The 18,696-nt window shown below is 31.7% G+C and overlaps 1 protein-coding gene across 2 annotated transcripts in view; it reads right to left on the reverse strand.

The window, feature by feature from the left end:
• Window positions 1-18,696, reverse strand: part of LOC135963542 (band 4.1-like protein 4) — a 131,803-nt gene that overhangs the window by 80,349 nt on the left and 32,758 nt on the right. For both annotated transcript variants that reach the window (XM_065515455.1, XM_065515454.1), the window contains exons 2-3: window positions 8,065-8,169; window positions 6,731-6,855 (exon numbers count right to left, since the gene is read on the reverse strand). In XM_065515455.1, coding sequence (XP_065371527.1) covers window positions 6,731-6,855; window positions 8,065-8,169 — 230 coding nt within the window. The remainder of the gene's footprint in view (window positions 1-6,730; window positions 6,856-8,064; window positions 8,170-18,696) is intronic.

Below are 18,696 nucleotides of genomic sequence, written 5' to 3' on the forward strand. Positions count from 1 at the left end.
TTGTGAATTGTAAATACGAGTGAGTATGTGTAGATGAGGAGTACGTTACAGGACAGAACAGAACACTTGACAAATATAACAAATCATAAACAGTGACAGATACAGACAGAGTCATAAACGAATAACAAAAACTGCCACACATCTGCCAAAATATTGGATGGTAGTGAAAGTAATTTCGAGATTTTGTTAATATTTTTATTTATTTGAAATATGTATACATAATTTAATGAAACAGCCTATACTTAGTTACCTATTGGTAGGTCTATGTCGTTATAAATTGAACATATTCAGATTTCTTGATAAGCTTTTTTTCTAAATAAATCCAAACTGAGTGGAGAAATATACAAAACCTGCCTTAAAATAACCTCCGATCACCACATTCTAGAGGAAATAAAGGTTCTACCAATTAGCGAACACAATTTCCTGCTGGGATTTTATTGAAGAAGTAATCCAAATTACGACATCATACTATTTGTGATTCGGCTGAGGCATGTCGGTTAGGATTGGCGTTCCTACGCTAGAAAAACTTCAAGGGAATTCCCAGGAATATTTTTTTAGAAATGTTCCCGAAATTTTTCCAGTGTAGGAACCCTAGTTCTGTCCGACATATGTTTCGGTTCTAGAGCAACATACAGTCAGTTGGTAAAGAAGCATTACGGCGGAAATAACAGAATTTTTCTCACTCAACTACAATTTTTCAGCCACAAATTGAAATTGTATGTTCTTAAACAAATTATAATTTGTTTAAGATCACCACATTCTAGCAGGATCACCACATTCTAGGGATTTTATTGAAGAAGTAATCCAAATTTCGACATCATACTATTTGTGATTCGGCTGAGGCAAGTCGGTCAGGATTGGCGTTCTTACGCTAGAACAACTTCAAGGGAATTCCCGGGAATATTTTTTTAAAAATTTTCTGGAAATGTTTCCAGCCTAGTTCTGTCCGACATATTTTTCGGTTTTAGCAACAAACATTCAGTTGGTAAATAAAGTCAGTTGGATGAAATAACTGAATTTTTCTCACCCAACTACAATTTTTCAGCCACAAATTGAAATTGTATGTTCTTAAACAAATTATTAAGGTGCATAATATTACAACTACTAAGGATATTCCTATTTGGAGAAAATAATAGTGGTGTAAATTTGTTTGTAAACAATCTGTTTTGAAAAATGTCTTCTTCGAAATGAACTACGTATGTATGAGTTTATCGTAAGGAGGTATTTTACCCATAGGTAAGGAGTGAGATCGAAAGAAACCACTAAATTTACAGTTTTGACTTTTTTTTATTTGATTGAAATTATAATTAAACTTTACTAAAAACAAATATTTTTATAGTTCTAATCAATAGTTATGAATTTATGAAACTTTTTCGGCAACCCTTCCATTATGGTTTTTTTAGAGCTTTCTGTCAATTTGCTCGAACAGGTTGATCATCTCCGTATAAAATCTATCACACTTTTGGACACCTTTTTTATGCTCTTCAATACTCATTTAACAAGAGCCCAATATCTATCCACTGGCCTTAGCTCCAGGCAGTTTGGAGGATTTGCCTCTCTTGGTACAAATACCACATTATTTTTCTTGCTTGCCATAGTGACAGGATGTCAAATCAGTCCAAAAATAAGTGGAAACATTAATAAGCCTTATTAATGTTTCCATCTCCTCTTTTGTAAGTATTCCTTGATGTAAATTTCGGTATTTATACCTAACATTGTAACAAATGTTTGGCTTCTTTTGCTGCATCTGCCATAACAAGAACTTTTTGGGAAAATTTTCTGCTTTTGGGTCCTAAACTTTTCTACAACATTCCCTCGAGCATCAGCCAAATTAAAACTATTGCCCAGAAGCTGCGAAAAATTGTCCAGAACATACGTTTCGTCATCCATTATGCAGCAGGTATATATTTTTAATAAAATTTGACTGCATTTTCCGTGCGCTGTCTTTGGCCTCTAAAGGTTTAGCAGAGTTCATGTCAGGAACTTTTTGAGCATTGTATATGTTTAAACCTACATTGACTTTAACTTTTCGAACCAAATAGTCCGAGTACTGAGCTAACCGGACTGCTTTCCTAACGGATTTGTTGGGAGCTCTTTTGAAAATGCTTTCTATTTATTGGCTTTAGACACATCATGTTGACCATTCCTTCTACCTGAATCAGGTTTTCAATCAACGAACAAGTTCTCCCGATACTGTTTAATAACATTGGAATCAGTTTGACGGCAGATCTTTGATTGTTTGGCCAACTTTTTGTAGGATGTTGGGTTTTGTTAAAAATATTTAATAATTTTAATGCGCACTTTTTTCACGTCCTTCATTTTAATCAGATTAACAACAAATGAACATAATAACTGACATAATTTGCAAAGGTAACTTTATCAATCATACAAATAAAAATCATATAATACTTGGGTTAAAAGTTTTAAGGAAAAACGAATGTTAAGGTTTTTTTCGATCTCAACTCCTGTTTCAGACAGGACATACTTATGCAGGATTAGATAATACAGAAGTATGTGTAGGGTTGCAATATTGGAAAAGAAGTAAACGGTTTTCCACCTGATATATCTCACGGCATGTCTTGTTAATCTCAAACAGATTTAACCCAGAGGTGTTCCAATTACTTTTTCAAATTTGTCAAGCTCCCCAAACAAAAACTGATGTCGTTTTGATAGTAGAAAATATTAAATTCATAAATGACAACTAGATAGGTAACTGAGAGTTAAATATCTAAGTCTGTTGTCAAAAACTTAATTCATGAGAATGTATTGCCATGTATTTTGTTATTGTATCACCTGCAATATGTGTGAAAATAGAGTAATTTTGTTTAGTTTTTCTTCATTCTCTCCTTCCGTTCTATGTATTTATTCTATGATTGAATTAATCATTCATATAAAATAGAATTATTTCGATATTGCTTTCTCTTCCACCCATTACAAGTGTTTATACATTTTACAAACAACTCTGTAAATCTTGAGTACTTGATATATTCAATGATGTACTTGTACTCTTATGAAATATGTTGGGCATGAGGATTATGATGGGTATGACGAGAACGACGATGATGATGATATTGTTTGATAATGGTGATGATGACAAATGGTTTATCATCACGTATGTGTTTGTATGATATTCAAAACACGCACCATCAACTACGAGTAACTACTCCTTTTTAATGTCCAATATTGCTACTGCTTTTGTCGTTTGTTTTTTCCATTCCTTCAGAAATACATATTTTCATGTGAGTACAGTATAATCTAATGCAATTGTATTATCTATAGAGTATTGTTTATTTTATTATCTCCTATATATAGCATTGTAATCAGTATTATTTTTTTAACAACCCACAAATACAAATGGAAGAAGTCTGTAATTTGGGTATGTTGGTGTGCGTATTAATGGTAACACCCTTTAATTTCGAATGACAGACCGTAAAACTAAGTAAAAGTATTTGGAGTAGATAAGAAATATACTGTTATTTTATGTAATAAGTACTACATGTGCGTACGTATGTAGAGGTTTATTTTGTAGGTTCCCAGCTGTTCTAGGAGACAGTCCCGAACGAGTGATTTTACCCATCATTTATGGTGGGAACTGGTTACCAAGTTATTTTAACACCTGCATGTCCTAAGCATAAGGTCAATTGACCCTTTTTGACTGGTTACTTGATCAGCTATATAATTAGTTATTTGACCACAAATAGTCATCGAAAAAGATATATCACAGACAGTCAAATAAACGATTGCCTGTAAAAAACTTTCCTCCGACAACTCTTCAATAGATTGCAATTGTTGGCAAAAATAACTATTTTCTAAAGTGACTTCACTATTGGTTACAAAGAGACACTAAAATGACTATTGAATTCACGCTATGTTACATGAGATATCAATATAATTAAGCAAAAATAAAAATAAACTGTATGAGAATTGTATCAATACAATTAGTTTAAAAAAAGTTTGTACGAATTACTCACAAAACGTTTAAAGTTACTACACTCTAGATTACTTATAGACACTTAAGTGGCAATTGTCTTCACGCTGGATTAGCTGGAATGTATAAAGTAACCAATTGTGTTCTCTCTGCACAACAAAGAGCACAAAGGTGGCGTCCAATTTTGCTAATTAAGCGTAAAGTGCTTTATCTACAACTTTGGTATCTTTGGTGACCCCCACTGAAATTTTCCGGCAAAAATTTTCGTCGAATATTTTAATCCTTAAATGTCCTTTTTGAAAGGACTTTTTAATTTTCTCGAAAAAAAGGTCAAATTGACACCTAAGGAGAGGAGCTAGAGAGTTAAGATCTTCCACAAAAATGATCCCCATAAAATTCCACAATATAACTCTGACAATAAGAATTGTCTTAGACATTAACTTTCAACATTTTTTTCAGTTAGTATACTGCTCCCTTCGATCAAAAAATGAAAACTTTGACCCACTGTAAAAAAAAAATTCAGACCAGATGGACTATAAGTTTATTCTACAAAATAAACTTATAGTCCATCTGGTCTGTGAAAGGGGTCTAACAAGTTTGATTAATAAGTATAATCCTATCCTGTAGAGCTTACAAAATTCGTTCACACTCCGAAATGTGTACAACTTACTCGTTATCGTTTTCAATATTGTCAATATTTAGATAACAAAAAAACAAAACAAAACAACAATTTTAATGACTCTTTTAAACCGAGTTTATATGGTGAATATATTGTGGGCGTTTTTTTTTTTTTGGGTGCTCCAGACATAGACAAACTCTAACAACTGTTTAACATTAAAAAAATAATGTGATGCTAAATGTTAATGTTCATTATCAGCATCAGCAACAGCACAAGCAGAAGCAGCAAAAACATTTAAGCCATTATTGATTCACTTATAGGTATTAATGGAATTTTCCAAAAAATATTTTATCCAACGTCCAGTAGTATGTAGTAAAATATAGATTTTTCTTTTTTGTTGCACATACAGACTGGTGGTGTTGTCAATGACCGCAGACTTTGAACAAGTAAAAATAATAAAAGTTTTCTAAAAAAAAATGCTGCCTACAAAAGAGAGAAATGATACAAATATTTAATAGTGTGTGATGACCATGTTATCACTGTTGATGCCGACTACCATGATGATGAGCATTCCCAAATCGTTCATATACCATATTTTTTTTTCTGGCTTATCCATTGATTGCATGGCATATCAAATATACGTCCGTCCGTCTATTGCAAATGAATGGAAAATTTTATGGTATTTAATTTGATTTCTTTTTTTCCATCTCTCGATTTTTGGTTGTTTTAGATTTAAACTATAAATACGTGTCAAATGCATGTTTAGTCTAGTAGTTTTTGTTTTCTGCTGCTGGTTTTTTTTTTTTGGGCAGGCATTCGCTTTTATTTGTTTCGTTTGATTTATTTCCAAAACTTTCATTTATTCATTTTTGTGTTCTAATATTTGGCTGCATTTATGCGAGATTGCATTGCATTGCGATTCATTTCAGTTTTGCGTGATTTTTTTTTTTCTCGTCGGCATTTCATTTCATTAAACATCTGTCGCTTGTAAATATTTATTATTGATAAATGTTTGTTTGTACTTTTATAATTGCTTTATGGAGTGGAAAATTTTTCACATGTTGACTGAAAATCGTTTAATGAGAATGAGTCGTCAGTTGAATAATTAAGAATTTTGATATTTAATTAAGCATGGTGGTGTTTGTCGAGGCCACAATTAGGAAGTGTTAAAAATGAAGGAAGGAATATAATACAGCAATGATTTTGAGGATATAAAAGCAATATCAATTGAATGTGTAAATCAATAACAGAAAATTCCTAACACCCGCTAATATTGGTCCTTCGGGAGCAACTAAAACCTGTTAAGTCCCAAAAGAGAACATCCAACAGATCAATTTTGACCTATATGAAAATTCCATAACACAATATTGGGCACAGAACCAAAAAGTATATATACTTATTCTGGGTTCTCATGAGATTTTAAAACAATCTAGCTATGTCCGCCCGTTCTTCCGTCTGCGCATTTGTCTGTCTGTTTAAAATATGATAGGGCACAGATAAAAGGATCTAACTTGGTGATATATTGGAATAGAAGCTATTTCAGAAACGATATCTTCTTCATCTACACGTGCTGTTTCACTTGGACTTTCTTCTTCCAAATCATATTGCTAAAATTTCTGTTCCAAAATATTCAATATAAAACAAGTAAGATTGTTATATTCGACAGTACCGAATCTTGTATGTGGACTAGGCACATATGTTGCCTGATTTTTCTCATACTTTATAATATAAATTCAGAGTACTGAGAACTAACTTGTTAATAATTTGATGAGGATTGCAGCATTATCAACATATTTATGACGTCTCAACGAGTATTCCGGTTGGACATTTTTATGGGGCTAGGTGAAATCACGGACCGATATTGCCCATTTTGAATACCAAATAAACTATATCAACAAAGAATATTTGTAGAAAATTCCTTGCGTTTGCGACTTATCGTGTTTCCAACAGACGGACGGACATAGCTACATCATCTTAGAATTTCATAAGGACCCAGAATATATATACTTTAGTGGGTTTTGCGATAAATGTTTCATTATGTTACAAATAGCAAATATTAAGCATTAAAAACTGTTTGGGCAATTTTGACCCATGAATACAGGATAAGGGTTAATTAACAAATATCATGTATTTGGTACTTTTCTTAAAAAAGTATTTACATACTTCTGAATCTCTGTACTTACCTTGTAATTTCCTCCACCAGCTTACAGGGATCCGCAGCATAAAATTTAACACCAAAATATAAATCATAAGGATCTGCTTTGGGTTTTAATTGGCGGGAAATGCGTGAGGCTGGATCCAACCAATGCTAGAAAAACACAACATTAAACAATTGATAAGAAAACAAGATAAACAGCTCAAACAATAAAATTGTTTCAAAGTAAAAAAAATAATAAAAAGAAAAAAAAAAAAATAAACAACAACAAAGAGAATTGAATATAAATTGAATAAATTTCAAATACTTATTTATTCTATGCTTATTTTTTTAAACTCAGATAAGAGTCGTCGGCACAGCCAAGGACTGTTTAAAATTCCAAAAGTTGTGGTGTAAAAACACAGTAATAAATAGCCAACATCCGCAAATTTAAAAGGAATAAACAGCAATAAAATAAATTTTAACTAAAATACAATACACAGACATTTATTAGGAGGCCTTGGACTCAAGGCTGAGTGGGAGTGTATAAAAGAGAGTTGCGGGTTAAAGCTGTTATTTAAGTTATGACCTTCACCAACGTGCTTAGGACATTTTAAAACAAAAGTATTTAAGGCTCTAATGGCAGAAACCAAACTAAATAAACAACCACAGTTACACAAAAGGACAATTTGAAAATTTTCCCTTTTTGCTGGATACAAGGCAGTAACGAAAACTTTGTTTTCTCCTAATAACTGCCTTGATGGCTCTCACTGTGTTCTTGGGTTTAGATTTCACAGCAGCACCAGCAACACCCACACCAGCCAGCAAAAAGGGAAAGTTTATGAAGGAATTACTTCTGGCTTGTCTGCTTGTCTTGTTAAATGTTCTCTAATATGTTTGGAAAGTAAATATTTTCATTTCATTTCGGTTTTCCCTTGAAAACCTTGTTATCAATACAAAAACTTTGAAAACATTGAGCAAAAAATAAAATAAAACTTTTTGTTTACTTTTCATTTTCATTAATTACGCCTGATCACATTCCCAATTAGCCCAGTCATCAAAGGATTTGCTCGATATTAGAAATATTTAAAAATAAAATAAATTGAAAGCAGCCTTGATGTGTTGGTGGTCACATTGGCTGTAAACGTATTTGAAATCATGAATCTTTTAATGTGTGTTGCAAGTTCAAATATTGTAAACATTTTGTTGTGCCACAGGTTTTCAGGTTGTATTTAGTTTAGAGGTTTTTGTCCTTGATAACTTTTATATGGTATAATGGTTGTTTTATGTATTATTTATATGTACAATGGTTGTCAGATAAATACTCTTCAGCTCACAATCCTTGCATATAAATAGTTACATATATAGAACATGTAAACTTACCGTTTGATTTTCCTCATCGATATAACGTATACCAAAGTAAGAGGTTTCAATTAAATTCAGTCTGGCAAAAACAACATCTAGCAATGCTTGACCAGGTAAATCATCCTGAAAATAGAAACACAAACAAAAAATTATAAAAAGGAATTTTTAATTAAATTTTAATCATGTTTATATAAGAAACTAGATCAATGTTGGTGAACTTAACTTTTAAAAAATTAATAGTTACATGTAACGAAATGGAATAAACTTGATATAATAATAAATAATGTTATTTAAAAGGAGTATTTGCTTATACGTCCAAGATGCAACTGCCAGTGAACACATATTTTTATTGTTATTTATTAATGCAATTTCGACTAATTAAAAATAATCAAAATAAAAATCTTCCCTATTTAGGGATAATGGGCACACAAACTATTAAATTTTCCAAAGCACCTACATCAAAACAAAGCTGTTTGTGCATGATTATCATCTCCAGCGACGAAAACCATATTTTCGATCACCACCAAGTATCAATATAAACATTTCGTATTTCGAATTTTTGGCAAAACCAATTTCATCTTATTATTTTTGTTACTAATGGGACCCCTAGGTCCAAACTCTAAGAAACATGCTCTGAAATTAACTGAATTAACCACTTAGCAATAAAGTCTCACAAATCGAAAGTGGATTTGATCAAACAAAACACTCTTCTTATTTGATAAATGATGGGATTTTTGTGTAACTGTCATTTTAGTACATGTAATTATTATACCCTTCGCCATGAGTGGCAAGGGTATATATAAGTTTGCCATTACGTTTGTAATTTATAAATTTTTCATTTGCGACGCCACAAAGTATATATATTCTGGATCGTTATAGATAGTGAAGTCGATATAGTAATATCCCTTGAAATCAACTTTCCGTAGCCCCCAAATAACTTACATACATGATTCATACATCAATATGTTGGGAATTCTTCCGGATCGATTGCTATTTAATATCGACAAAATCGGCCCACAAATCGCTGAGATATAAGGAAAAAGACGAGAAAACCTCAATTTTTGGCCTATTTTTGATCTATATCTGGATTACTATGTCATTAATATAGATAATATGGATATCTAATGATAGATATTTTAAAGTCAATGATGTATATAAAGCTATAGTAAGTTGGACCTACAATGGGTCAAAATCGGGAAAAATATTGTTTAACCCGAATTTTTTTTTCATCAAACATTTTTTTTGTCATAAATTATTATTATTCCAAAAAAAAAAAATTAAAAACAAAAATTTGGAAAAACTAATTTTTTTAAAAAAAAATTAAAAAACAATTTCGAAAAAAAAAAATTTAATTTGTTTACCTAAAATTTTATTTACCAAAGAGCTATATTACAGATAGGCCAAAATGTCAAACTCAGAGAGTTCCTGACGGATCTTATAGAATAATTGTGTCTGAATTACTATCCAATAGGACTACCCTATGCTCAGCTTCGGAAATTTCTCCTCTTCTTAGACCAAAGTTCGGTCTTAACTATACTTTACTCATATCATAATAAATTCTAAATCATATAGTCTTCTAGTTTTAGGTCTAAATATTCCCAGACAATGGTATTGGAGAATAGTCAAATTTCAAGGATGAATAGTAGCATGGTTGCATGGTGTGATTGAACAGTGGTCATATGATGCTGATACTAATCAATTGAAAACTTATATATGTTAGATTTAAGTTAAGATAGTTAAAACTAATATTGAACAGACCTATAGTTGCTTGCCACTTGCGTCGAAATCAGGAAAATGGAAACAGAGAACGAAACTGGAACAGAACAGAGAACGACACTGCTGTCAATCTATGGAGACTCAATTAATGGAACGAACGCATGTAACCCAGCAAAAAATTTACTTACCTAGTAAGCCAGGAAGTAATATTGGATCAAAGTGATAACTACTTATTATTTGACTGAAACTCTAGTTACTTTTGTTCGAGATTTAAAAAAAAATCATGTGTCCTACTTATAAATCTACTTACTCATTACCATAAAAATAAGTACTTATTCTAGTAAATAAAGTAATGTGCTGGGTAACCACCACTCATTACAAAATAATGCATGTGGTAACTAGTTGCCCTTACAAAAATTCACAAAATTTTTGCTGGGTAAGCTACGATACCTGCACAATGACTTTTACAGAAACTGCTACAATTAAGAGGAAGAAGTGATAACAAAACATCTTTTCTGCCACTGTTCTCGCTGAATGCTTTAGATTTAAACTGTAATAAGTGCTTACTGAATAGACTTGTCTTTCTACTGGAAATTTAGAAATGATATACACTTTTATCAACTCAACTGATTAAAGAAGCTAGAATTTGGAAGCATGATCCAACGTAACCCACAGCACAGCCAACATTTAAGCAAATAACAAATCATAAATCATGTTAGCTTATAAGGAAGTGTGAAATTGAATGACTAAGGAACACTCACATCAATAACAACGTTACCGAAATGTCACAAGAGGACAGCAAACGCCTTACCACTATTAGCTCTTTAGAAATTTTAGAAATTGTAAATCTAGTCATAGACGCTGCTCCTCAAGTTATTGGTAACAGAACTGCGAATAAAATATACTGGAAGACGAATACAAGAAATAGTCACTCCGGCCTTAATCCGGAGAATAGGGCGAAAGAGAGAGCAATTCGTAGCCTAATTCTTGGATTTTTTGCCATGGAAACTGCACATGTATGTACCCTTTTGTGCACCCGATTTAGAGCAAAAGCGTCAGCCATCTTGCGGGAAGCTTTCTCATACCCAAGTGATCATTAAAAATTGGCACTTTCAATCTCCGATCGACCAACCATATCGAGATTTTTTTTAATTGTTTCGGTTGTAGAGACCTGAATTGGGTGTCCAGAACGGCATCTTCCACTTTTTTACCATTGAAATTGATAAAGTAGAGTTCCCATATTATTTATCAAGATTAGCCTTTATTTAATGTCCAACAGAGAAGTTCTCCCCTACATCCATAACCTAATATATAACTTAAGATTTTTTTATTTTATTTGTTCAGCGTTTAAGCTTAAGAGCAACAGGAGAACATGAAATTTGATGCTGAATAATTTATTGGTAGTAAAAGAGATTTCGCTCTGTAAACCAACTCAAAATTCATCTTTAATCTATTTTATGTTCGCAATCCTGCAAATCCGACCTTATGTTTAATTAAAACCTAAGTTTATCCTGGAGAATTTGACATGCACTATTAAACAAAATAAAAGATATAGATTTCATATGTTTCAACAGTTTAAAAGACTTTAATTCCCAGGAAAACATAAACTTTATATAAACTTTTTTCTTTTTTTGTAAATATTTTCCATAAATTTACTTTATGTTTACTTTTTCATTGGCCTGTGGAAATCATAAATTCTCTTTTTTTTCTTTCTTAAAAAAATTTAATATTTTCTTTATCATACATGAAAAAAACAAATAAACAAACATACATATGTAATCGTAATAAGGAAAACAACAATAACAAAAGTATTTATTTTACCTTGAATATGCTTTAAGTTGTGTTTAAAAAGTTTTTTTTTTAAATCCTTTTACATAAATTCTCAACTTTCCATTTGACTAAACAAACATGACCATCATACAAACATCCTCGAACAAAAACACACAGATACTTACTGAGAAATAAACTTTAAATGTTCATGTTTGCAAGGAGTAGAGAAAGAAGTTTTCCCTTTAAATATAAATTCTTAAGCTGTCTGCCAAACAGCCTGCCAGCCAGTGTTTATACTGATTGTATTACTTTTCCTATACAACATATTCAGTTTTATTTGAAAAAAAAAAAAAAATTAAAAATATGAAAAAAAATCCACATTTTATCTTGTCGACGTCGTTTCTGGGTTTATTTGTGTGCGGCTGGCTGTCTTTATGTCAGTTGGTTTGTTGGAATTTGTTTTCTGTTTGTCTGTTGGTGTAACTTGGTTCTTACATTTTTATTTTCCCTTTAAAAGACGTGTGGCTTTGCACTTTGGAAGAGCGCTAGAATATTTGTTGTTTGTATAAATAAATCCTGACATCTGTTAAGGAACAAAAAGAAAACAAAATAAAATAGTAGAGAATTTGATGTATTTATAGTTTTGATTGAATTGTTGCAAACTTGTTTATTAGACAGCAATTTTGATTTTCTTATTGTTTTACTTAAGCTACATAAGAAAGAAAATAAGGTTTTCTTTCTCCGGCATATTTTCAAAGTATTTATGAGCTTTTAGAGTTGTAAGTTAGAAGTTTTTGGAAATTTTGATAGAGTCATTGAAAAATTATTGCTTGAAAACAATAAACACAACAGAGTTGAGAAATCTAAATACATATACGAATTTAAAGAAATCAAATTGTATACGACTCCTTTTATACCTCAATCAAATAATAATGAAATATTTGTTTAAAGTTTCCTGTTTTTCACCAAAAAAATTTTTTCAAGAATTTTTTTCACCCAACTTAGTTTTTAATATTTATCTTAAAGTATAATATTTATTTAAATTTCCTCAACTCTTCAAGACACTTTGAAATAATGGAGTCTACTAAAAATCTGCAGTCGTATACTTAATGTCTTATTTATTACAATTTTTAGTACGAATGCGAAATGTTTTTCTTTTTTTTTCTATTTCTATGTTGTTTAAAAAAATAACAAACAATAAACGCGTTTTGTATATCAACTCCTCTCTAAGAGTCATTTACTTTAGTCTATTTTGTAAATGCACTAGGATTCATTTAAATTTATTTATTTAGAAACTTTTTTGCTCCTCTAAAAAATCACACACATCACATTTCTATGAATGAGCTGACTAACTGACAAAACGAACGAACCTACAAATGAATGAACGAATGTGAGTAAATCTGAATTGTTGGATGAACAAAAAAAAATTAAAACATTCACATGAGAACATGTCACAAAATTGGTTGAAATGTAAAGATCTGCAAAACACGCAAACAAAAGCCCATTAAAGTGACATTGAGACTGTGAACGACGAAATCATAACTTCAAATTTGAATAAGACTTTTTGTTTGAATCTTGTGTAACAATGAGACAATAACTCTGAATGAGTTTTCGTCTTGTAAATACAGTGTGTTTCTGGTTCGATGTGTGTGAATCATACAGTGGGTAGTAATAGGGATTTTTGGATATTCAGTGAATTTAAAAAAGTAAAAGCGAACTTTTGAATATAAATTCGAATTATTTTCATTTCAACAAACGCATTCTGTACCAGTTCTGTTCTAGTTCTGTTCTAGTTCTGTTCTAGTTCTGTTCTAGTTCTGTTCTAGTTCTGTTCTAGTTCTGTTCTAGTTCTGTTCTAGTTCTGTTCTAGTTCTGTTCTAGTTCTGTTCTAGTTCTGTTCTAGTTCTGTTCTAGTTCTGTTCTAGTTCTGTTCTAGTTCTGTTCTAGTTCTGTTCTAGTTCTGTTCTAGTTCTGTTCTAGTTCTGTTCTAGTTCTGTTCTAGTTCTGTTCTAGTTCTGTTCTAGTTCTGTTCTAGTTCTGTTCTAGTTCTGTTCTAGTTCTGTTCTAGTTCTGTTCTAGTTCTGTTCTAGTTCTGTTCTAGTTCTGTTCTAGTTCTGTTCTAGTTCTGTTCTAGTTCTGTTCTAGTTCTGTTCTAGTTCTGTTCTAGTTCTGTTCTGTTCTAGTTCTGTTCTAGTTCTGTTCTAGTTCTGTTCTAGTTCTGTTCTAGTTCTGTTCTAGTTCTGTTCTAGTTCTGTTCTAGTTCTGTTCTAGTTCTGTTCTAGTTCTGTTCTAGTTCTGTTCTAGTTCTGTTCTAGTTCTGTTCTAGTTCTGTTCTAGTTCTGTTCTAGTTCTGTTCTAGTTCTGTTCTAGTTCTGTTCTAGTTCTGTTCTAGTTCTGTTCTAGTTCTGTTCTAGTTCTGTTCTAGTTCTGTTCTAGTTCTGTTCTAGTTCTGTTCTAGTTCTGTTCTAGTTCTGTTCTAGTTCTGTTCTAGTTCTGTTCTAGTTCTGTTCTAGTTCTGTTCTAGTTCTGTTCTAGTTCTGTTCTAGTTCTGTTCTAGTTCTGTTCTAGTTCTGTTCTAGTTCTGTTCTAGTTCTGTTCTAGTTCTGTTCTAGTTCTGTTCTAGTTCTGTTCTAGTTCTGTTCTAGTTCTGTTCTAGTTCTGTTCTAGTTCTGTTCTAGTTCTGTTCTAGTTCTGTTCTAGTTCTGTTCTAGTTCTGTTCTAGTTCTGTTCTAGTTCTGTTCTAGTTCTGTTTTAGTTCTGTTCTAGTTCTGTTCTAGTTCTGTTCTAGTTCTGTTCTAGTTCTGTTCTAGTTCTGTTCTAGTTCTGTTCTAGTTCTGTTCTAGTTCTGTTCTAGTTCTGTTCTAGTTCTGTTCTAGTTCTGTTCTAGTTCTGTTCTAGTTCTGTTCTAGTTCTGTTCTAGTTCTGTTCTAGTTCTGTTCTAGTTCTGTTCTAGTTCTGTTCTAGTTCTGTTCTAGTTCTGTTCTAGTTCTGTTCTAGTTCTGTTCTAGTTCTGTTCTAGTTCTGTTCTAGTTCTGTTCTAGTTCTGTTCTAGTTCTGTTCTAGTTCTGTTCTAGTTCTGTTCTAGTTCTGTTCTAGTTCTGTTCTAGTTCTGTTCTAGTTCTGTTCTAGTTCTGTTCTAGTTCTGTTCTAGTTCTGTTCTAGTTCTGTTCTAGTTCTGTTCTAGTTCTGTTCTAGTTCTGTTCTAGTTCTGTTCTAGTTCTGTTCTAGTTCTGTTCTAGTTCTGTTCTAGTTCTGTTCTAGTTCTGTTCTAGTTCTGTTCTAGTTCTGTTCTAGTTCTGTTCCAGTTCTAGTACTTAAACTAAAAGTATAAAGTGTCTTAATAGTCATAAAATGGGTTTATAGAAAAGCTCACTTTCTCTTAGTTTCCTAAAATGGTCACGTTTATTGGACTCTTCAACTATCTATACATTCGTTGCTACCAAACTGCTAATTTAATAATCTTGTAAAAAGGTTTTTATATCCCAATATAAATATCAATTTATACTTATGTATTTTAATTACTTCCATAAAAGGAATTTATCTGTCTCACCAACAACAACACCACCTACAACGGACCACTGTTCCTTGAAAACAAAAAAAAATATAAATATAATAAAGAGAATGTGATGCATACATTGTTGACAAGATTTTTATGCTAAATAAAATATACTGTATATAGGATTTTATTAAAAAATCCGTTATAAATATATATTCTAGTAATAGCCTAAGCTTCCAGTGTTCAGTTTTGTTTTGGTGTATTTTTTATACAGGGTTCCTTCATCTCCTGCTTATGTAGATACGGGTATGACTGAGTGTGTATGTGTACATAATGCAAGCTAAAATGAACCTTGATGCAAATTCTACTAGTAGAATCTAGAAAAAGAAATGCAAAAGCTAAACAAAAAAAAACTGAAAAGAACATTACTGGGTAAATAAAGGCAGTAGAAAAAGCATTTGTGTCGCATGATGGCCTTACAAATGTCATTTTTATTTACATTTTTCTTATTTTCTACATATTTGTTTTTATGCTGTCTCTGTTCTCTGCCGTCTATTGCTTTTACTGTAGCCACTACACTCTCTCTAGTCATAGACTACACTCGTCATCAGAGTCATAGTCATAATATGATGTTGCTGCTGCTGTAATGGTGATGATTCTGTGATGCTATTACGAAAATATGTTTTACAAAATAAAAAATAAAATGCAAACAAAACAAAGTACATACTAGCAAAAAAAGTGCAGTTGAAATGTCTATATATATATATAGATATATAGCAGCATTACTGCAAGTATAGTGAGAGAAAAATTAATTTTAAAACTTAATAATGACTCTACGGTCGGTCACAAACAGGTTTTAATGACTATGGCGAGAAAAGTTACGAAATGAAATTTGGGATGGGCAAAAGTCCTATTTAACGAATTTCTGTACTGAGAGTTTTAAAGTTAGTGACAAAACATCAAAGACTTTTAACGATTTCATCTTGTGCAAAGGTTCAAAATCGAAATCATTAGTAGTTTGGCAAGCAGTCAAGTTGCTCTTAGAGAAGAACAACAAGTTTTAAAAGCTAGCTTGTTGTAATTTTGGCAAACTGTCATGCTTTAAAGTTTAAACCCTTGGCAGGCGTTCATATAGTTCAGGTTACGAAGATTTTCGTCAATTTACACGTACACAAACCGAATGTAAACAATGGAGCGTAAATATAGCATTCAGTTGCTTGATGTTGTTGCGGATATTTTATTTTTTACCCATACATGGACACAAATTAAATGCCTCTATTTGCTTACCAAGGATTTAAACGCATAGACTACAACAGCAGGCTACCGTCCACGATCTATCCAAATTAAAATGTACATGTTTATATGGAGACGATTAGTTTGACGCCATCATTGCTGTAACCAACATAAGCTAACTTCTATTTTGGCTCTCAACATATGTCGTTTTCATTATACATAATTAAGTAAATGACATGAAATTTTTTATTGGTCAAGCACCTATCAGAATCAAAATACGGATATATCTTACTGTCCATGAACCGATTACAAACACTCATCGTGGTAAAACAAATAGCAGCGAATCCAGTCATCCAGATATTCACTGACGCATATAGAGAACACAAAATGGTCAGATGTGGTATCTTTTCGGACCAGTTGAATCTGATACTGTACGATAACATAATACTAGCAGAAATTATGGCTATAAATTTTATAGTCATAATTTCTGCTAGTATAAAACCACATACATATATACTAATAGCAAAACGGAGAACCCACTTGCAAGGAGAAATTAAAATTTGGTCTAATATGAATGTGCAGAAACGTTTAGAAACCTTATGCGGTAATTACTGTACACTGGCCTCTTGGCTCAAAAGTTACAACCATAGAGAAACAACAAGAGCGGAAACTAAAAAAAACTCAAACTGTTGTTTTTGTTTTCACATAGTTTTTTACTAATACATTCTCATCACTTATGTTTTTTACAACTGAGTTAGGTCTTTGACAGGAGAGTTTCCGCTCTATGTATATTTCTCTATGGTTGCAACGACTTACGTAGAAGTAGGATAGTAGTAAAGGATTTTTATACAAGTATATGATATTGGCGAAAACCTTAGGACTTGAAGATTAATATTTTAGTAAAATTAAACAATTTAATAAAATTTACCTTAAAAAATTATAAAATTATAATTAATGTAAAATTTTAACGGTTAAAATATCAAAATATCATAGTGTTATACAAATTTTGAGTTTTTTCGAGGATCGGGGCTTGCATTTCTAGAATTTTTACTAACAAATTGTGACGTCTAAACAAAAGGCAAGTTTTCTGCATTTCAAGACTTCTTTTGATATTCAGCTTTGAGCTCTTTTCTGGCAAACATGGTTTTGTCAACCATGTTTGGCAAAAAAGGCAAACATGGTTGACAAAAAAAGGCTAGGAGATTTTCGCAGGGGTTTTAAAAGAGAAACAAAAAAAAAGTGTAACTGCCACCTTAAATATTAAATTTTTTAAATTGGCCAAGTTTGGATAGTTCTGGTGGGAACTGGGTTCGCTTAAGTGAGCCAAATTTCGCTCTACACGCTTTTGTATTAAGTGCTCTTTTCGGATCATTTATAAATGTCCAAATTTTTTTTTTTCAAAATTAATGAATATGGGGACTTTTTTGGGAAACAAAGTAAAAATACGTCCCTTTTTATATCTTCCAACTTAGCAAGTAGTTTTTATTTTATTTATCTCTTATTTAGAATTTTATAGCAATACAACCGATTTTTTTAAAATAAATTTCGATCCTCCGCAGGAACGCCATATCGCACTGGTTCCTCTAAAGTGCGTCAACTCAAAATTTTCCAACTTTTTTGCAAGAAATCGATCCGTACAGTTGTTTCATTGTAATGTATTGAAAAAAAATAGCTTTTTGCTTCTACTGAACATTTTACGATATGTAAAACACCAAAAAAAGATCGAGAAAAATTAAACAAAAACAAGTAAGAGAGCTATATTCGGCTGTTTCGAATCTTATATACCCTTCACCAAATTATACTTCAAAATAAAAATTTTGAATATTTTTAGGTAAACAAAATTTTTTTTTTGCACTTTTTTCATTTTTTGGAAAAATAATTTTTTTTTTAAATTTTAATTTTTTTTTTGTATTTTCAATTTTTTTTTAATATTTAGCGAAAAAAAGCTATTAGTTTTCCGATTTTGAACCATTACATATAAGACCATATATACATCGTTGCAAAGGTCTTTGAAATATCAATCATTAGATATACATATTGTCTATATTAATGACTTAGTAATCCAGAAATAGGCCAAAAATTTAGGTTGTCCTGGTTTTTTCCTCATATCTCAGCCATTTGTGGACCGATTTTGCGATATACCCAAATATCCCTTCAACTAACCTACATATGTAAGCGTATTTTTTGTATATCTTCTCAAGGAATATTTATATTTTTGGATCTCATTTGGATCTTGAATGGATTTTTGGCCATTTTTAAAAAAAAAAATGTGAGACCCGAGGTGCCCAACTTTGAGGGGCCACGTACTGGCCCCGTTAGCCCTAGGAAGCTAAACAACTGCATATAAACTTGAGAACAGCTCCAACTAATCTAATAGTTCCCGAGATATCGAATTATGTCAAAAGAAAAATGTTTTTAAACCACTGTGTGACGCA

This window comes from Calliphora vicina, chromosome 1 (genome assembly GCF_958450345.1).
Source record: "Calliphora vicina chromosome 1, idCalVici1.1, whole genome shotgun sequence".
Lineage (NCBI taxonomy): Eukaryota > Metazoa > Arthropoda > Insecta > Diptera > Calliphoridae > Calliphora > Calliphora vicina.